The 13,861-nt window shown below is 44.7% G+C and overlaps 1 protein-coding gene across 1 annotated transcript in view; it reads left to right on the top strand.

Annotated features, from left to right (window-relative positions):
• GLOD4 (glyoxalase domain containing 4) overlaps positions 1-13,861 on the top strand; it is a 141,276-nt gene that overhangs the window by 62,068 nt on the left and 65,347 nt on the right. Inside the window, exon 4 of the mRNA XM_069615172.1 lies at positions 13,263-13,407. Coding sequence (XP_069471273.1) covers positions 13,263-13,407 — 145 coding nt within the window. The remainder of the gene's footprint in view (positions 1-13,262; positions 13,408-13,861) is intronic.

The raw sequence follows: 13,861 nt of genomic DNA, 5'->3' as shown, positions 1-13,861 counted from the left end.
CGGTGGAATTAGCGTCTGGTGGGGCCTGCTTAGAGAGGCCTTACCCCTATGTGTGTCACTCCCTTCGTTCCCGTCACGACAGCCGAGGGGCTCCTTGCCGGACTCACAGATTTGGTTGGGTCTCTCTCCTCCCTGTTGTTGTGTCCCCCCAGTCTCTAGGCCTTATCCGCATTAGCGCCTTTCTTACTGCCGTCGGGTTCGTTCCTCCAGGCCCCTCCGCGGGCCACCGATTCTGCACCCCTTCTTGTGAGTCGGTTGCTGTTCCGTTTGTGTGCTGTGGGGTTCAGAGGGAGACCTCACACCCCAAGGTCTACCTCCCCCCAGGGACTCTCTCCAACCGGCGCACACCTCTCAGGGTTCTGGGGTGGGCCTCCACCTTCTTTCAGCGCTGTGTGCGCTCTGTCCCTGGTGGCTGCGTATGTGTCTGCTGCTCCACACTCTTTGGGCGCCGTATCCCTTATGCCGCCTTGCATATTGTTAGCGGGCCCGCGCTCCTAGTGTCCGGTGCCGGGTGTCTTCTATGGGGAGATAATGTTCCCCTATGCTCTTCTGCGGTTTACCGGCTTGGCGCCCCTTGCTTTGTGAGGCTAATGTTTTCCGGCTGGCACCGAGGAGTTCCCAGGCCTCATTCCGTCAGCCGCTGCGTTCGCCTTCGGGGATGTTCCCCGCCTGCATTCCCTTCTCCGGCCTCCTCTGCTCCCGCACCAAGCGGGAGGCTCCCGTCTTCCCTCAGCGCCGGGTGCGCACTTCCCCCGCTGGATGTGGATGCCTCCACATATGCCGCTTGCGTGCCCGGTACCTGGTGGCTCCCCCGGGATTGGGGGAGGGGCCGATGCGTCCGCTCCACGGTCCTCTGCAGCCGCCTCGTTCAGTTTCTGTCCCCGGAGGGAGAGAGCCCCAGCGACCCGCCTGGGGGAGGGTGCCCGTCCCTGCCGCAGCGCCTCCTCCTCCTCCTCGCTTGCGTGTGCGGCGAGGCCTCGGCTCGTCACCGATGCTGCTGCCGGCTTGGCTGGCGTGGTTTCCCAGTGGGGGATGGGCGGTCACCGTCGCCGTCGGTTCCCCCGGCTTCCCTTGCTCCGTTTCGGACCAGTTTTCGAATCGGAGGCTTCAGGGGGTGAGGGGGAGGTAATCCGCTCGGTGGATTTTCACGTTCCGCTGCTTTTAAGTGCTTATTTTGGCGGCCCGGGGAGAGCGCGGTTTAGACGCGGCTCAGCACCCCGGCGGCCATCTTGGAATCTCCATACTCTCCTCTCTTAAAAAAGCAAGGTATGAATTGAACTAAATCGATACCGCTAAGGCAAGATTCTCACATAAAAGAACAGCCATCACCTTTCTGTTTAGCTCCTTTTATGAACAAGTAAATAAAACTAACATTACTAGTATACCTTCTAAAAAAAAAAGAAGCAATTCTCCAGACACATCCCAGTGGTTGAATCAAAATATGGCTACTTGCTGAAGAATCCCACAGACATTTGTGAAGCATTTAAGTCTTATTACTGTAAATTGTGTTCATCTGACCACAAGGAGAACACTGCACTATATGACCACTGAGGCGGTCTCTGTGTCCAAATTGACTGAAGAATCTGCCAGAGACATGCCACGCCTCATAACAGAGGAAAAGGTTATGGCTGCGTTCTTTTCATTTGGGAATGGGAAATCTCCAGGCTTTAATGGCTTCTCACAAGAATTTTTAAAAGACACCTGAAAAACAATTTTACCACATGTGTTCAAACTATTTAATGCTTTCCTGAATCAATGTAAACGCCCACCCTCTATGCATCAAGCAGCAATCGTACTACAACCAAATCCCGGGAAAGTCTCTCTAGACTGCTGGGGATACCACCCTATTTCCTTATTAAACCTGGACTCAAGAATCCTATCTAAAATATTAGCCCACAGAGCCCGGAAACACAGCAATGACATCATACATGCAGATCACGCAGGGTTTATATCACACAGATCTTCCTAAAACTATCTTTGCCAACTGTTACACATCAGTGATAATGCAGACGCTTCCGGGAGAAGCATTACTCCGATTTCTATAGTTGAAAAGAAGGCCTTTGGCAGAGTTAAATGGCTATTATTGTTGAAACTATACATACATTTGGTTTCCACAAGGACATTACAAAATAGGAAGGAGGAATCCTCCTTCAAGGCCCTGACCATGAATGTCTCGATAGGAAGCAATGTCTCAATCTCATTTGTTTTTTGTTGGGAAATTGGGCACAATGCCCCGACTCCCTCCAGCCCTCAAACCCATGTTTTTCGCGTTGCTTTGGAACCCTGAGCCTGTCACATCAGCCACGATTCCAAAATAAAGAGCATTATATAACAATATTTGAAAAGCAAACTGATACTACATGCTGACTGCATATTACGCTGCGAATCCTAAAAATGCTCTATCACACATATTTAAGATTTTGACTGAATATTGGAACTTTGAGGTGTAAAATAAATTGGGATAAGAGTGAGATTCTACTTCTGCGGACTAGCCCACACCACCGGGATCTCACAGCGATCTCATTGTGGAAGGTCACCCCTGTCCTGACTTATTTGGGGATTAAAATACAGAGCACACTGAAAGTAATAATTAAGAGTACTTTCAGTGAGTTGTGGGAAGAGATTGATGGGACATTCGTCACGAGGCAGCCTCCCTTTTTCCATAATGGGTGGGATCTCATTAAAAAGGGCCTCTCTCCCACAAATTCTATCCTTATTTAGCATGCTACCTATATCAGTTCCAATGACAGTATCGGGTGTCTACTTGCACAGTTGTCCAGGACAGCCTAGGAATTCAGGAAAAAACCTGCATGGTCAAGAATGTTCTCCTTAAACTCTTTAGCACCATAGATTTCAACGTCTTGTTCAATGAAATCTCCCAATTGGTTACTAACTCACTCGAAACAAATGTAGTTAGCTGTTCAAAGACGAGAGGGTTATATAGTGGTCTTGACTTCTCAAGTCCCAATTGGGCATAACGGTCCTCTGCCGATTGACTCACAGCCATTCTCTCCTGTTCTTCTAGGATATTTGAAACAACCTTTCCCAGGGACACCCCAAAATCATTTAGTGCTCTAACTGAAAAATGTAAATTGCCTAAATCTGATTTCTGGTAAATTTATAGCTTTGACACTGGTTATATTCTCTTTCAGACAGCAAGGTGGTTCTAGACCACTGAAATATGACAACGACCTGAATTTATTTTTCTCAGCCATATACGCAATGTCCTTCACATACTTTATGCTCCACAATATCCTGAAAACTTGATCCCCACTGTTAAATCTAAATAGGAAAATGACCCAGATGGAGCAAATGGGGCCAAACGCTGGTCAGCTGCTTTGGGACTTTGGACTGTGACTCCCGGTACTCAAATGTCAATCTAATGTCCTAAAAAGCTCTGCGTAGAGTAAGCTGGAACCCCTCCTACATGAATAAAAGACAGCCATTTATTTCTGAACTATGTTGGAAGGGATTTACTGTAAAAGGCTATTTCTTAAATTGGAGTGAGCATGCCCACCTTGAAAAAATGATATTCCAGGCATTTTATCATTCTATAGGTCTGGCGCTACCACTGGATGATGCACCAGGTTTGGTCCTATTGGATGTGCCTGCTCTCCAGTTAACCTTGAAAAAAACACCAAGAGAAGTGAAGGCTCCTGGCTCTGGCTAATACCAGGAAAGTGTTGCTGATGCTTTGGAATGGGAAATCACACAATTTAATAGAGAAGGGTTTAACCTCATGTTGCAAGTTGTTGCATTTAAGCACCTAATGCTGAAGTAACAGCAGCAATGAAAGAGCGGCCTCCATCTAGGACAGTGTCTTGTAGTTCATCGACAATAAAGGGACATCAGTAGCTTCATGTTCGAATGATACTGGAATGGTTGCAATTATAATGTCAGGGAGTCACAGAAGCTACTGTTTTGCAAGTTTTGTTCAGATATGACATAGAACAAGTGCTTGTACTATTGTGTACACAGTCTTTTCTTTGCATTTCAAGTGACCTTCTATTTTCTTTTGCTCCTAAAACTTGAATAAAAAGAAATTCTGAAAGGTTTGATTGTGTCACCATTGCTGGGGTTGCAATGGCTAAAATAAATATTTATGCAGTCATCCAGACAGTTAACTTCTTTTAGGACCACAGTCCCCAGTCTTTCCCTCTCTCCTGTTATTTGAAGAATGCCTCACAGCTGATACAAACAATCATTAATTCTCTGGGATTTTATAGTTTCCAGTGCACTTCTTTCTTGACTCTGTCTTTCTTTGTTGGTGCACGGTCGTCTGGTTCCCACGTTAGTCCTCCGACTCAAATTACCAGAAACTCCAATTAATCGCCTTAGGTCATTCAATGGGGGTTAGACACTGCATGCACGGTTGGACCCTAACTTACCTCACCTTCATCTCCTTTCTGGTCTCTGAAGACAGCCTTACCTACATAGGCTTTCCTAGAGGTTGGCCTCACTAGACTGATCTCTGGTTTGTCTGTTGGCCCCTTCTCTGGTCCCTTTCCAGCAACTTCAGAGTACCGCTTAGCCCAGTATTTTCACTCCTTTTTACCTCCTCCTCTGCCCTGTTCCCGTCTCTCCTTCTTGGTGTTCTCTCCCGCCCTTTCTCCCCCACCCCAATTATTCCTGAGCCTCTTCTCTCTCTCCTCTGGTGGTTCTCATCTTCCTTCCCTTACTTTCGCCTGATATTTCTCCTCCACCATCTCCTCCTTTTCCTATCTCCTCACGTTTTCCTCCTTCTGCTTATTCCTCCACTCATTTCCCTGTCACTCACGTGACTCCACCTCCTCTCCGTCTTCTCGTTCTCTGCTTCTTTATCTCTACCACAACACCTGGCTCCTAACTTTCACACCTTCTGCCTTATTCACCCCCTGTCGAGAGCCTGGATGGGTGTATTAAGTGGAAGATGCATGGAAGCTGTGAGCTGATTGGGAGAAGGCTGAATGATTGTTGCAGACATAGGTGAATTTAAGTCTCGCCAGATTCACTTGTTTGTGTGGCCAAACACCTGCAGACCCACACACCAATATTATTTCGGGCATGGCCACCATTTTGGTATTCTGCCAGTTGGTGCCCAAATCTCACTGAGACATAGAGTCTGAATCCTGTTACACAACCACAGCCTTCCGCAGTATGAGGCAAGCGGGGTTTGCTGCCCTCCTTGAGTTGCTCTGGCAAACCTTTTAATCTCCCTCAAATTATACTCGCCGTCGTTATTTTATGGACCGCAAAGATTTGCAAGCGCAGGCCAGTGAATGGAATGCCCTATATTCTGCAAACCTTGTCTTCAGAGTCCTGTTTTAAATTTATTTGGTCATACTGGGGGTCTTGGGTTCTGGCAAAAGATTTTATATGCCGACCATAGTGGACAAATGTCAGGAATCCTTTGGCCCAAGGTCAACAACATAAACACTGTACTAGTTCACATTTGTTATAACTCCCTTATTATAAATCATCTTGGGCATATGAATTACTAAATCTTTGAATGTTTCCAATTTGATGATGTAACTATGAATCCGTATGCCCAGTTTATGAAGTGGGAAGCTTAGGGATCTGTTGGATCTGTTGCAGGAACTTTGATTGTTGCGGGTCCTCAGGAAATGGAAGATGATTGTGAGTGAGCAGTTAGTATCTCTATGTTGGGGGGACTGAGGGATATAAGGACAGGAAACAAGTGGATTTGAAGTCCTTGTCAAATATTTCAGAAAGTCTTGCCTTTGTATGGCGGTATTTCTTTTTAATCTAGTTGGTGATAGGTAGCCAGGTCTGAGATAATCTGGTAGGCTATCATTCCAAAATGTCCCCCCTTAGCACTCTTCTCAAATGAATACATATGTTCCATTTGTTCCTGATTGGAAAGCATTACCCTCAAAACTTTATTGCCAGGCCCATTAGAAAAATAATCTAACTCCTGTGGGAATGTCTAGCAACAAGGAGAACAAGAGTCACCATGTTTTATTGATTATCAGTGATTCAGGGTTAGGGTTGGAAAAGAGCCAACTTACTCTAAGGGAACACTACAAATGATAAGGAACAGTTTTGTAATTCAGTGCCAAGGATGGAATAACACAAAGTGGGGGTTTTCATGTTTTTCCCTAACAGATGAACGTAGAAATCTCAAACCTACTCTTAACAAGTCTTTCTACCTCCAGGGACAACATTCTTTATCCAATGCAAGTCCAAAGGTGATGGGCAATAGAGAAGTACAACATACTTTTAATGAGCACTTTAGTCTCCACAGTTTAGCCAACAAAAGAATCCTTAAACCCAGTCTGTCAAAGTCCAGCCCTATTGTAGAAAAGAATACAAAAGATGCAGCCTCGTCCAGACGTTGTTCACTGAGAACGCACAGCCACCAGAGCGCTCAATGCGATATTGAGGAACCATAAACAGGGACTGAGAGGCAGAGCACAATGCACGTCTGGGGAGATGGTGTACGATTTGTTTTGCAAAGATAGACAGCCCTTCCGGTGGAAGGCGCAATGTATTATACAAAGGGATTTCAATTTAATACGTTCTGAGGCCAGGAGCTAATGCAGATCCCGACGTGCCATTGATACCGGCCGGCCACGTGGGTGTACCCTTGGCCAGATTGATTACCGCATTCTGTAACACCCGTAGGCGGTTTATCAGATAGGCAGGTTGAGCCAGCAAGGTGGCATTACAGTAAGTCTGTCGTTTATAGTGGCTGCGATGACTGGGGTGTGATCAAATAAATCAATTTATTCAGCTGCTCCAGTTTAAGGAAACCAGTGCTACAGATTGCAACAATCTGAGAGCAAGATGACAGTGAGTTTGAGATTTTGACACCCAGGTGTTTTAACTAACTGTGCTGGAACGAGCATTGGACCCAAAGTGGGTGGCCAGAAATCAGCCGTCCAAAGGGTGGAGGCTGAAGAGGGCCCCCCACGACTTCTGTCTTTTCACCATTGAGTTTCAGACAATTTCGACCCGTCCATTCACTCACAGCTTCAAGGCAAGACCTGCGACGACCAGCAGTTCCCTTACTTTCAAAGTCAAGCCTGAACAACAACTGAGTATCGTCTGCACAGGAATAAAAAAAACGGAGGCCATGGGAATGGATGAGTCTGGCTAAAGGCTGAATTTAGATGTTAAACAGCAATGGGGAGAGTGCAGGGCCCACACGTACAGGCACTGGAGCAGATTTAAACAGCAACAAGGACACAGACTGACAACGAAGAGACAAGAAGGCTTGAAACCAGTCAATAACTGATCCAGAAATGCCTGCTTCCTCCAGAGATGCCTGCTTCTTCCAACCTGACCATAAGAATAAGGTGACCAATGGTGTCAAATGCGGCAGAGAAGTCTAATAAAATTAGGCTTGCTGCACCGCCCTGATGACGAATAAGGGTAAGATCATCAATCACAGATACCAGGACAGATTCCGTTCCCATAAGTGGGCGGAAGCCCAGTCATAAAGGGTCGGAACAGGTGAAGGATAGTGCAGGTTTTGATTAAGGTTCTTAACTGAAGGGTAACCACAGCCTCAAGTAATTTCATAAAAAATGGAAGCAACGCAAATTGGAAAAGACTGCTGCCTCCAGTGTTACTTTTTCCAAAGTGGAATCACTAAGGCATTTTTCAGAAGGGAAGGGAAATCCTGTCACTCACCACTCCCATGAAAGATGGTAAGTTAAAGTTCTAGTACCTCCTCCCCTCACAAAGCATTCTGCAGAAATGCACCAGAGTGACTGCCTAACCAGTGTCTTTGTTTTTGTACTATGCTCTGGTGGCATTTGCATGGTTTCTTGGCAGTGTGAAATATCTGAATGGGAGGGAGTCTGGGCTTGGTTAGTGGAGAAACATTTGTGTGGATGCATGCAGTTTGAGATTACCCCGGTACAGTTTGTGGGTTGACTTTTAGGTGGTTTATGTTACTAGCACTTGCAATATGTGTCCAGAAGTGAGTATCGTGTCACTGTGGTGCAAGGGTGAGTTGCTCGGGACTGTAACATATGTGAGTTGGAGAAGTTAGCTTTCTGATGTTCTGTTGGGGTGGTTTCAATTACGAGTTGTTGATGGCTTAGTTGGTATGCATGTTTTGTGTTGGAGCATAGCATTTGAGCGTGGTAGGGTAGGGAGCAGTCGTATGAGACCTTGATGTGCCTTTTTGTATCATTCATCCATTGAGTCTGTGTAGATATCCTTGCCGACGTGCACGCAAAGTAGGGTAATATTGAGAATAATAATGAGAAGTCCAGAGGTAAACTGGAATGGTCGGAAGTTCCTTGCAGTGGACAGGGTGCAGCGCTTAGTCCTAAATCACATTGGAGAAAAGCGCTTAGTCCTAAATCACATTGGAGAAAGCAGCAGTGGGCAGGAAGTCAATGGTGGTTTAAAACCACTCGAGAGGACAAAAATGAATAGAGCCACCAAGAATCAGAATGGCAATGATGCTCCTCAAAGCAGTACAGTACAAGGCAAAGTGTAGAAAGATGGGCGCAAATAATCAAGAAGCCACATATAGCAATGCAGATCCTGGAATAGCAAGCCATTCGAAGCCATAAAGGCAACACAAAGCATTAAAAGTCAAAGCAAGAAATGAAAAGACCTAACAAGGCAAACCAACCTGTTCTTTTTTATTGCTAGTGTCCAATGCGCCAAAAGTTTTAGATCATCTTTCAAATTCCTAACAATTCAAAATACAATTTTTAATTGCAGTTAAGGAATAATTTAATCTAATACAGAAAGCCGTTGATACCCATGCAATATTCTGGATTGTGATCTTGAAAATGTTGCAGGTATTTTATATTTTAAAGAGCTCTTATGAACTGTTCCAATTCAATGCTTTTGATGTGTGTTGTAACTGATGAGAACTTATTTGTAGGCTCAGGCATGTAAGCCATTCAGTCAGTGCTGAATCCAGATTCTCTACTTTCTTTCAAGCTTTCTACATTATCGCTTCTGCTAGTTTAGGTCATTGGTGAATCAGGCATTGAGGGAGCGCTTTCTCCAGTGACGTGTTCTATGGTCTTATTGGTACAAACTTGTTTAAGGTGGGTGCTTTCTTATTAAGGTAAAGGATGACTGTTAGGTGGCAGGATGTTTGTTGGGAAGGTTTCTGGCCAGCTGCCATGGAGCAGTCCCAGTATGCACGTTAATCAAAGCGTAAAATACTCCTTAAATTTGCAATGGCATGATAGCCTTGTGTGACGAATCTGGACAATTCGTCCATTCTGCACAGGGGGAAGCCACCCCGTGAGGCTAGGGAGGAGAGCCCACAACGCAAGACCTTCCCTGGGGGACTGGGCATGGTGGACATCACTGGGAGTGACTCCTCTCCTGGGGACAATGGCTCCCAATCCCGAGCAGAACTCCCTGTCCAAACCACTTTGTTCGCATATATGGATGTGGAAAAAACGCACTATTCCTACAACAACTATATTCCATGAAGACCCATCTTTGTATGTATTTGCTACAGGCAATGCTGAACATAGCCTGAACGCCACAATCGGCGAAGAAGGATAACGTTCTATATGTTTGTGTGACTTCAATAAAAGACAAAACTCCTGAGGAGGAGGAGGAACCACTAAGCAGAGGTGAGCCTCTGCATCATTGTCATCCTGGACGGACAGAGCAAAGCTGGGCCTCAAGCCTGTGGCAGCAAGAAGCGTGACCCTGAAGGTTGGCATTCCACCCGAATCAGGAACCGAGGCTGGAGAGGGAACTGAGACGGGGATACCCGCGTCTCATCTGGTGGCACGACTATGAGCAAGTTGTGGTGGGCCCGGAGGTCGATAATGGACGCCAAGACCAGATTCATGGAAGGAGCCTGAGTCCCCAAGCTCCACGTAAGTCGAGCCGCAACTACTGAGACTGGTAGCTGTGGGGAAAGCTGGACGAGGTTACGGGAGCCTGAGAAACCTGACCAAGAACCTACCCATGAAAGGAACAAATGTTGTCATTAATGGATGTGAAAGCTATGTAGGTTATGGAAACCTGAGAAACCTGAATTTGCAAATACCCTATGAAGAGGGGACTGAGAAAAATACCTCTGCTCATGTGGCCAGGGGATGGCAGCTGCTATGATCCTGACTCTGGGGCGGCTATATGAGGGAGAACCACATGGGGGAGGCGAACATCAGTGGATGACACAGCATCATTGGAAAAAGTCACATAACCCCCATTGCCTTTAAGGGATGTTCCTTCCCTCATGATGGCTTATTGTAATGCTCTTACTCAACCTCTTGCCAAGTCTACTTAAAGTATTCCCCAATACCACCCAAAGAACAATATGTGTAACAACTGAGACGAGGAAGAGGCAGGAAGCAGTCATGATTACTCCCAATAGGATCCAACATCAGCTTCCTCAATACTATAGTGTAACAACAACTGAGACGAGAAAGGGACGGAGCAATGATGATGACTAGAACCGGTAAATCAACACTGCAGTTTAGTCTTTTGAAGTTGGTCAATCATGTCGGGAAGTTTAAATCTGCAACAGCTGATCCCAAGGAGAGAGAGCTACAGGGGCTGCCTTTTACCGTGGTCTATGCTGGAACGGGTCAGCATGCTGAAGGAAAGCGCAACGTAGGATGTGGCGTGAAGGCGAACACAGATGATGTGAAGGACAACCGGAGTACAAGTAGCCCGCCGTCTGAGAATACGAGGCAGCGGGAACCATGCACAGAGAAGGACACAGCGAAGACACAGCATCTAATGGGATGCACACTGAGCCAGCAGACTGAAGAAGGCGGAAGCGGAGAAGTGCAAGAGACACTTGAAGCACCCTGTGAGCCCAGGTAGTATGTACGGGTTGCCTGAAAGTGTATGACGCTTCAGAAAAGGGATGCGCGATGAAAAAAGGGGAAGCTTGTGAAGAGATTAACATATTTGTGAATCATGCTACGAACGGACTGCTGAGTCCATATTCCAGAATAAACTACAAAGTAAATGTGAATGATCTTGAGGAAGGGGCAGACACCCAGCGTGTGAAAGAAGGAGCAAATATGGAAACAGACTTTGTTAAACAACGGTCGATAAGCCACAATTGGGCAAATACTTTGTGTATAAAAGGAAAAGTAATTATATAGAAGTCCTGGGCAGAGAGAATACCATGCAAAGCGAAGTGTATGCAAGAAAGGGAAAGAGACTGCATCTAAGACCTGGCAGGAGAGTATATCCAGCAAAGTCAAGTGTGTGTAATAAAACTGCAGTAAGAAAAGAATCTTAAGAAAGAGTCATGCCCTTAGGATTGTGAATAGTTGTAAACGTGGAAAAGAGCCTGGCAGGAGAGTATACAAGGTGATCTGCGAGTCTGGTACCCACGCCCAAATTGTAACACAGTGAAAAGAGAATCACAAGGAAGTCACATACCCTAAGGATTTTTTTTAACTGTCTTGAATGTAAAGAGAAATCTGGGGAAGAGAGCAATTTCCCAGAGAAGTGTGAACTCGCCAAGAGGAGAGAGTCATCCCTTTGGGGTTACAAGGAACTTGGATTATTCTTTGTTGGAACTTTTCATTTTGTTTAAAGGAATCCGGGGAAGGGACCCATTCTCTAGAACTGTGAACATTGTGCACTTGGAACATTTTGGTTAGGTTTACCCTTTTTTGTTGGATGTGAACATTTGTGCACTTGAGAGATAGAGACAATATCCTTCACAATTAAGGATTTGTTTTAGAGTGTGAGGGCTACAATAGGATTTCAGGCACAGTACATATATTTTGCTTTGGACATCTTGACAAAGGACAGACGCATTCGTTTTGGTTGAGGTTGTGCAATACCTCCTAGATTAGGCATAGTAAGGCATTTTCCAACCCCTTTATTATTTTAGATAAGTTTATATCCAAACATGAGTCATCTGTGTCCACGTCTCTTCACAGAACAATGTGAATAAGAGCTATGACATCTATCAAGGTTATGGGAAATACTGAATGAAAGGGGAACTGATAAAAATACAAACATTGTGAATAACGGCTTGGGAAGCCATCCAGGATACGGGAGCCTGAGAAACATGTGGGTGCAAACGCCCTATGAAAGGAGGATTAAGACAGAGATACAAACACTTTGAACTAAGACTAATTAAGTAAGTAGCAGAAGGTACAGAATTCTATTTTTGTTGTTTTCAATAAATCTCGTAAGAATGTAAATGTTTACAACAAAAGACAGTTTATTTGATAATAGGAGAAAGTGAAACTCTAACTTGACACAAAGACTGGGAAGAATATCCTGTGTTTGAAAAAGGAACTTTTGAACCTCTGAGCACATCAAGTATAAAAAAATTGGCTGAAGCCGACGCCCTGTTAAGGCTATTGAACGCAGCTTCCCAATTCTCTGTCAGTTAGATGTTTTTCTAAAGTGGTAGGGCCAGTTAGTGGATAGGAATGGGACTGATTCGGACTGAAGAACTTTATTTTGGACTCTAAAGCACACTTGAGCTTTTGTTTTATTAGGTAGGCAATATCCCTCATAGCGATAGGGTTAGTTAGGCGTCTTTATCCCTTCATTTTGAATTAAAAACCGTTGCGAATGATCTCCAATCGTCTGAGTCCGTCTTCTGGTTCACCAAACTTGTCAGTCAAGGAGAGAGTTTGACAGCTGGAGGTGTGGAGTTTGAAATTTATAAAGAATAAAAGGTCCAGGAAGTGTTCCACTATTTACGACGATGAAGCTTAGAATGTCTAAAGACTCGAACAAGCACTTGGTCATAGATGAGGTCGCAGTTTATGATTGAGTTAAATTAATATTCATCCTAATGTAAGCTACTGAAATATAAACCAACAAACTGTTTATTAGTCCTCCTGTTGCCCTTACATCCAAAGCTGAGGGGGCAATTTAAGGACAGAGGGTAGTGCATGAGGTAGAAATGACCACAAGTTTTCAATGTCCTCATCAAAGGTTTGTTGCAATGTATAATTTTGTTAGTTTATTCAGAAGAATTGTGATCATCCTGCTACTTAATCCTGGAAAAAGAAGCATTTGGTAAAAGATAGGAGGTTGAAGAACTTTTAGTCACTTTGTACAAGTGACTGAACCCTCCTGCCAGCTACTTACATTCTAACATAATGCACAGTTTCCTTATCTTCCACAATTGTACTTGCTCAGAAAAAGGTCAAACCTGCACCATAAGCTCTACATATAAATTGATTTGTTTTCAAAAACAATGTTTGCATAATTTTCGATGCTGTTCTGTATGCTCCACATGCAGAATCAGTTTACAAGGCTTTGGTGTTTACCTTTGCCAAGGTGAAGGCCCTCATTTTTAAAATAGGTGATCTGGTGTTTCTCATTGGCAGGGCATCACAATTCAGTCGAGCCAGGCAATTGCCAATGCCAAGAAGCTAGGGTGGGCATTCACAGAATCTGCCGGCGGCATGATCGAAACTTTGGCACCTGGAGGGTATAAATTCGTTTTGGAAGACAAAGAGCAGCCAAAATCTGGTAAGAAATTTCTCCAAGGTTTGCAGCTGGCAACTTGGATCTAGTTGAAAATGTTGAGCAGTAAAATGTTGAATTTTAAAAAGTTCAATAATCATTAATGAACGTTTGCAGTTTGTAGTTTTTTGTTGTGGAAGAGCCATCTGCTTTTTTGTTTGTTCCTTCATAGTCTGCTGCAGAGCCCTGCACTTATCCTGCCTTTCTTTTGAGTCAATGCAGCCATTTCCCCTATAATGAATTTTAATTTGTTTCCTTTCAGTACTTGTCACGCTACTTACCCTTTTCAAGGCCACCCCAGGACGGCGTGGCAAGAATAGCATTACTTTTTCTTTGGTAATTGTGGCAGTTTATATTCGAAAAAAGGACGGCAAGCGGTACACACTTTATGAAATAAGTATTTTGATATGTTAGCTGTGCATGGATTACTTGGCTACTAGACCTCTCTTAAGCCATTGCT

Source organism: Ambystoma mexicanum, chromosome 9 (genome assembly GCF_040938575.1).
Source record: "Ambystoma mexicanum isolate Mex_15411 chromosome 9, UKY_AmexF1_1, whole genome shotgun sequence".
In the NCBI taxonomy this organism is placed as follows: Eukaryota; Metazoa; Chordata; class Amphibia; order Caudata; family Ambystomatidae; genus Ambystoma; species Ambystoma mexicanum.
Note: the sequence above shows the minus strand (reverse complement) of the source record. Positions and strands in the feature narration are given on the sequence as shown.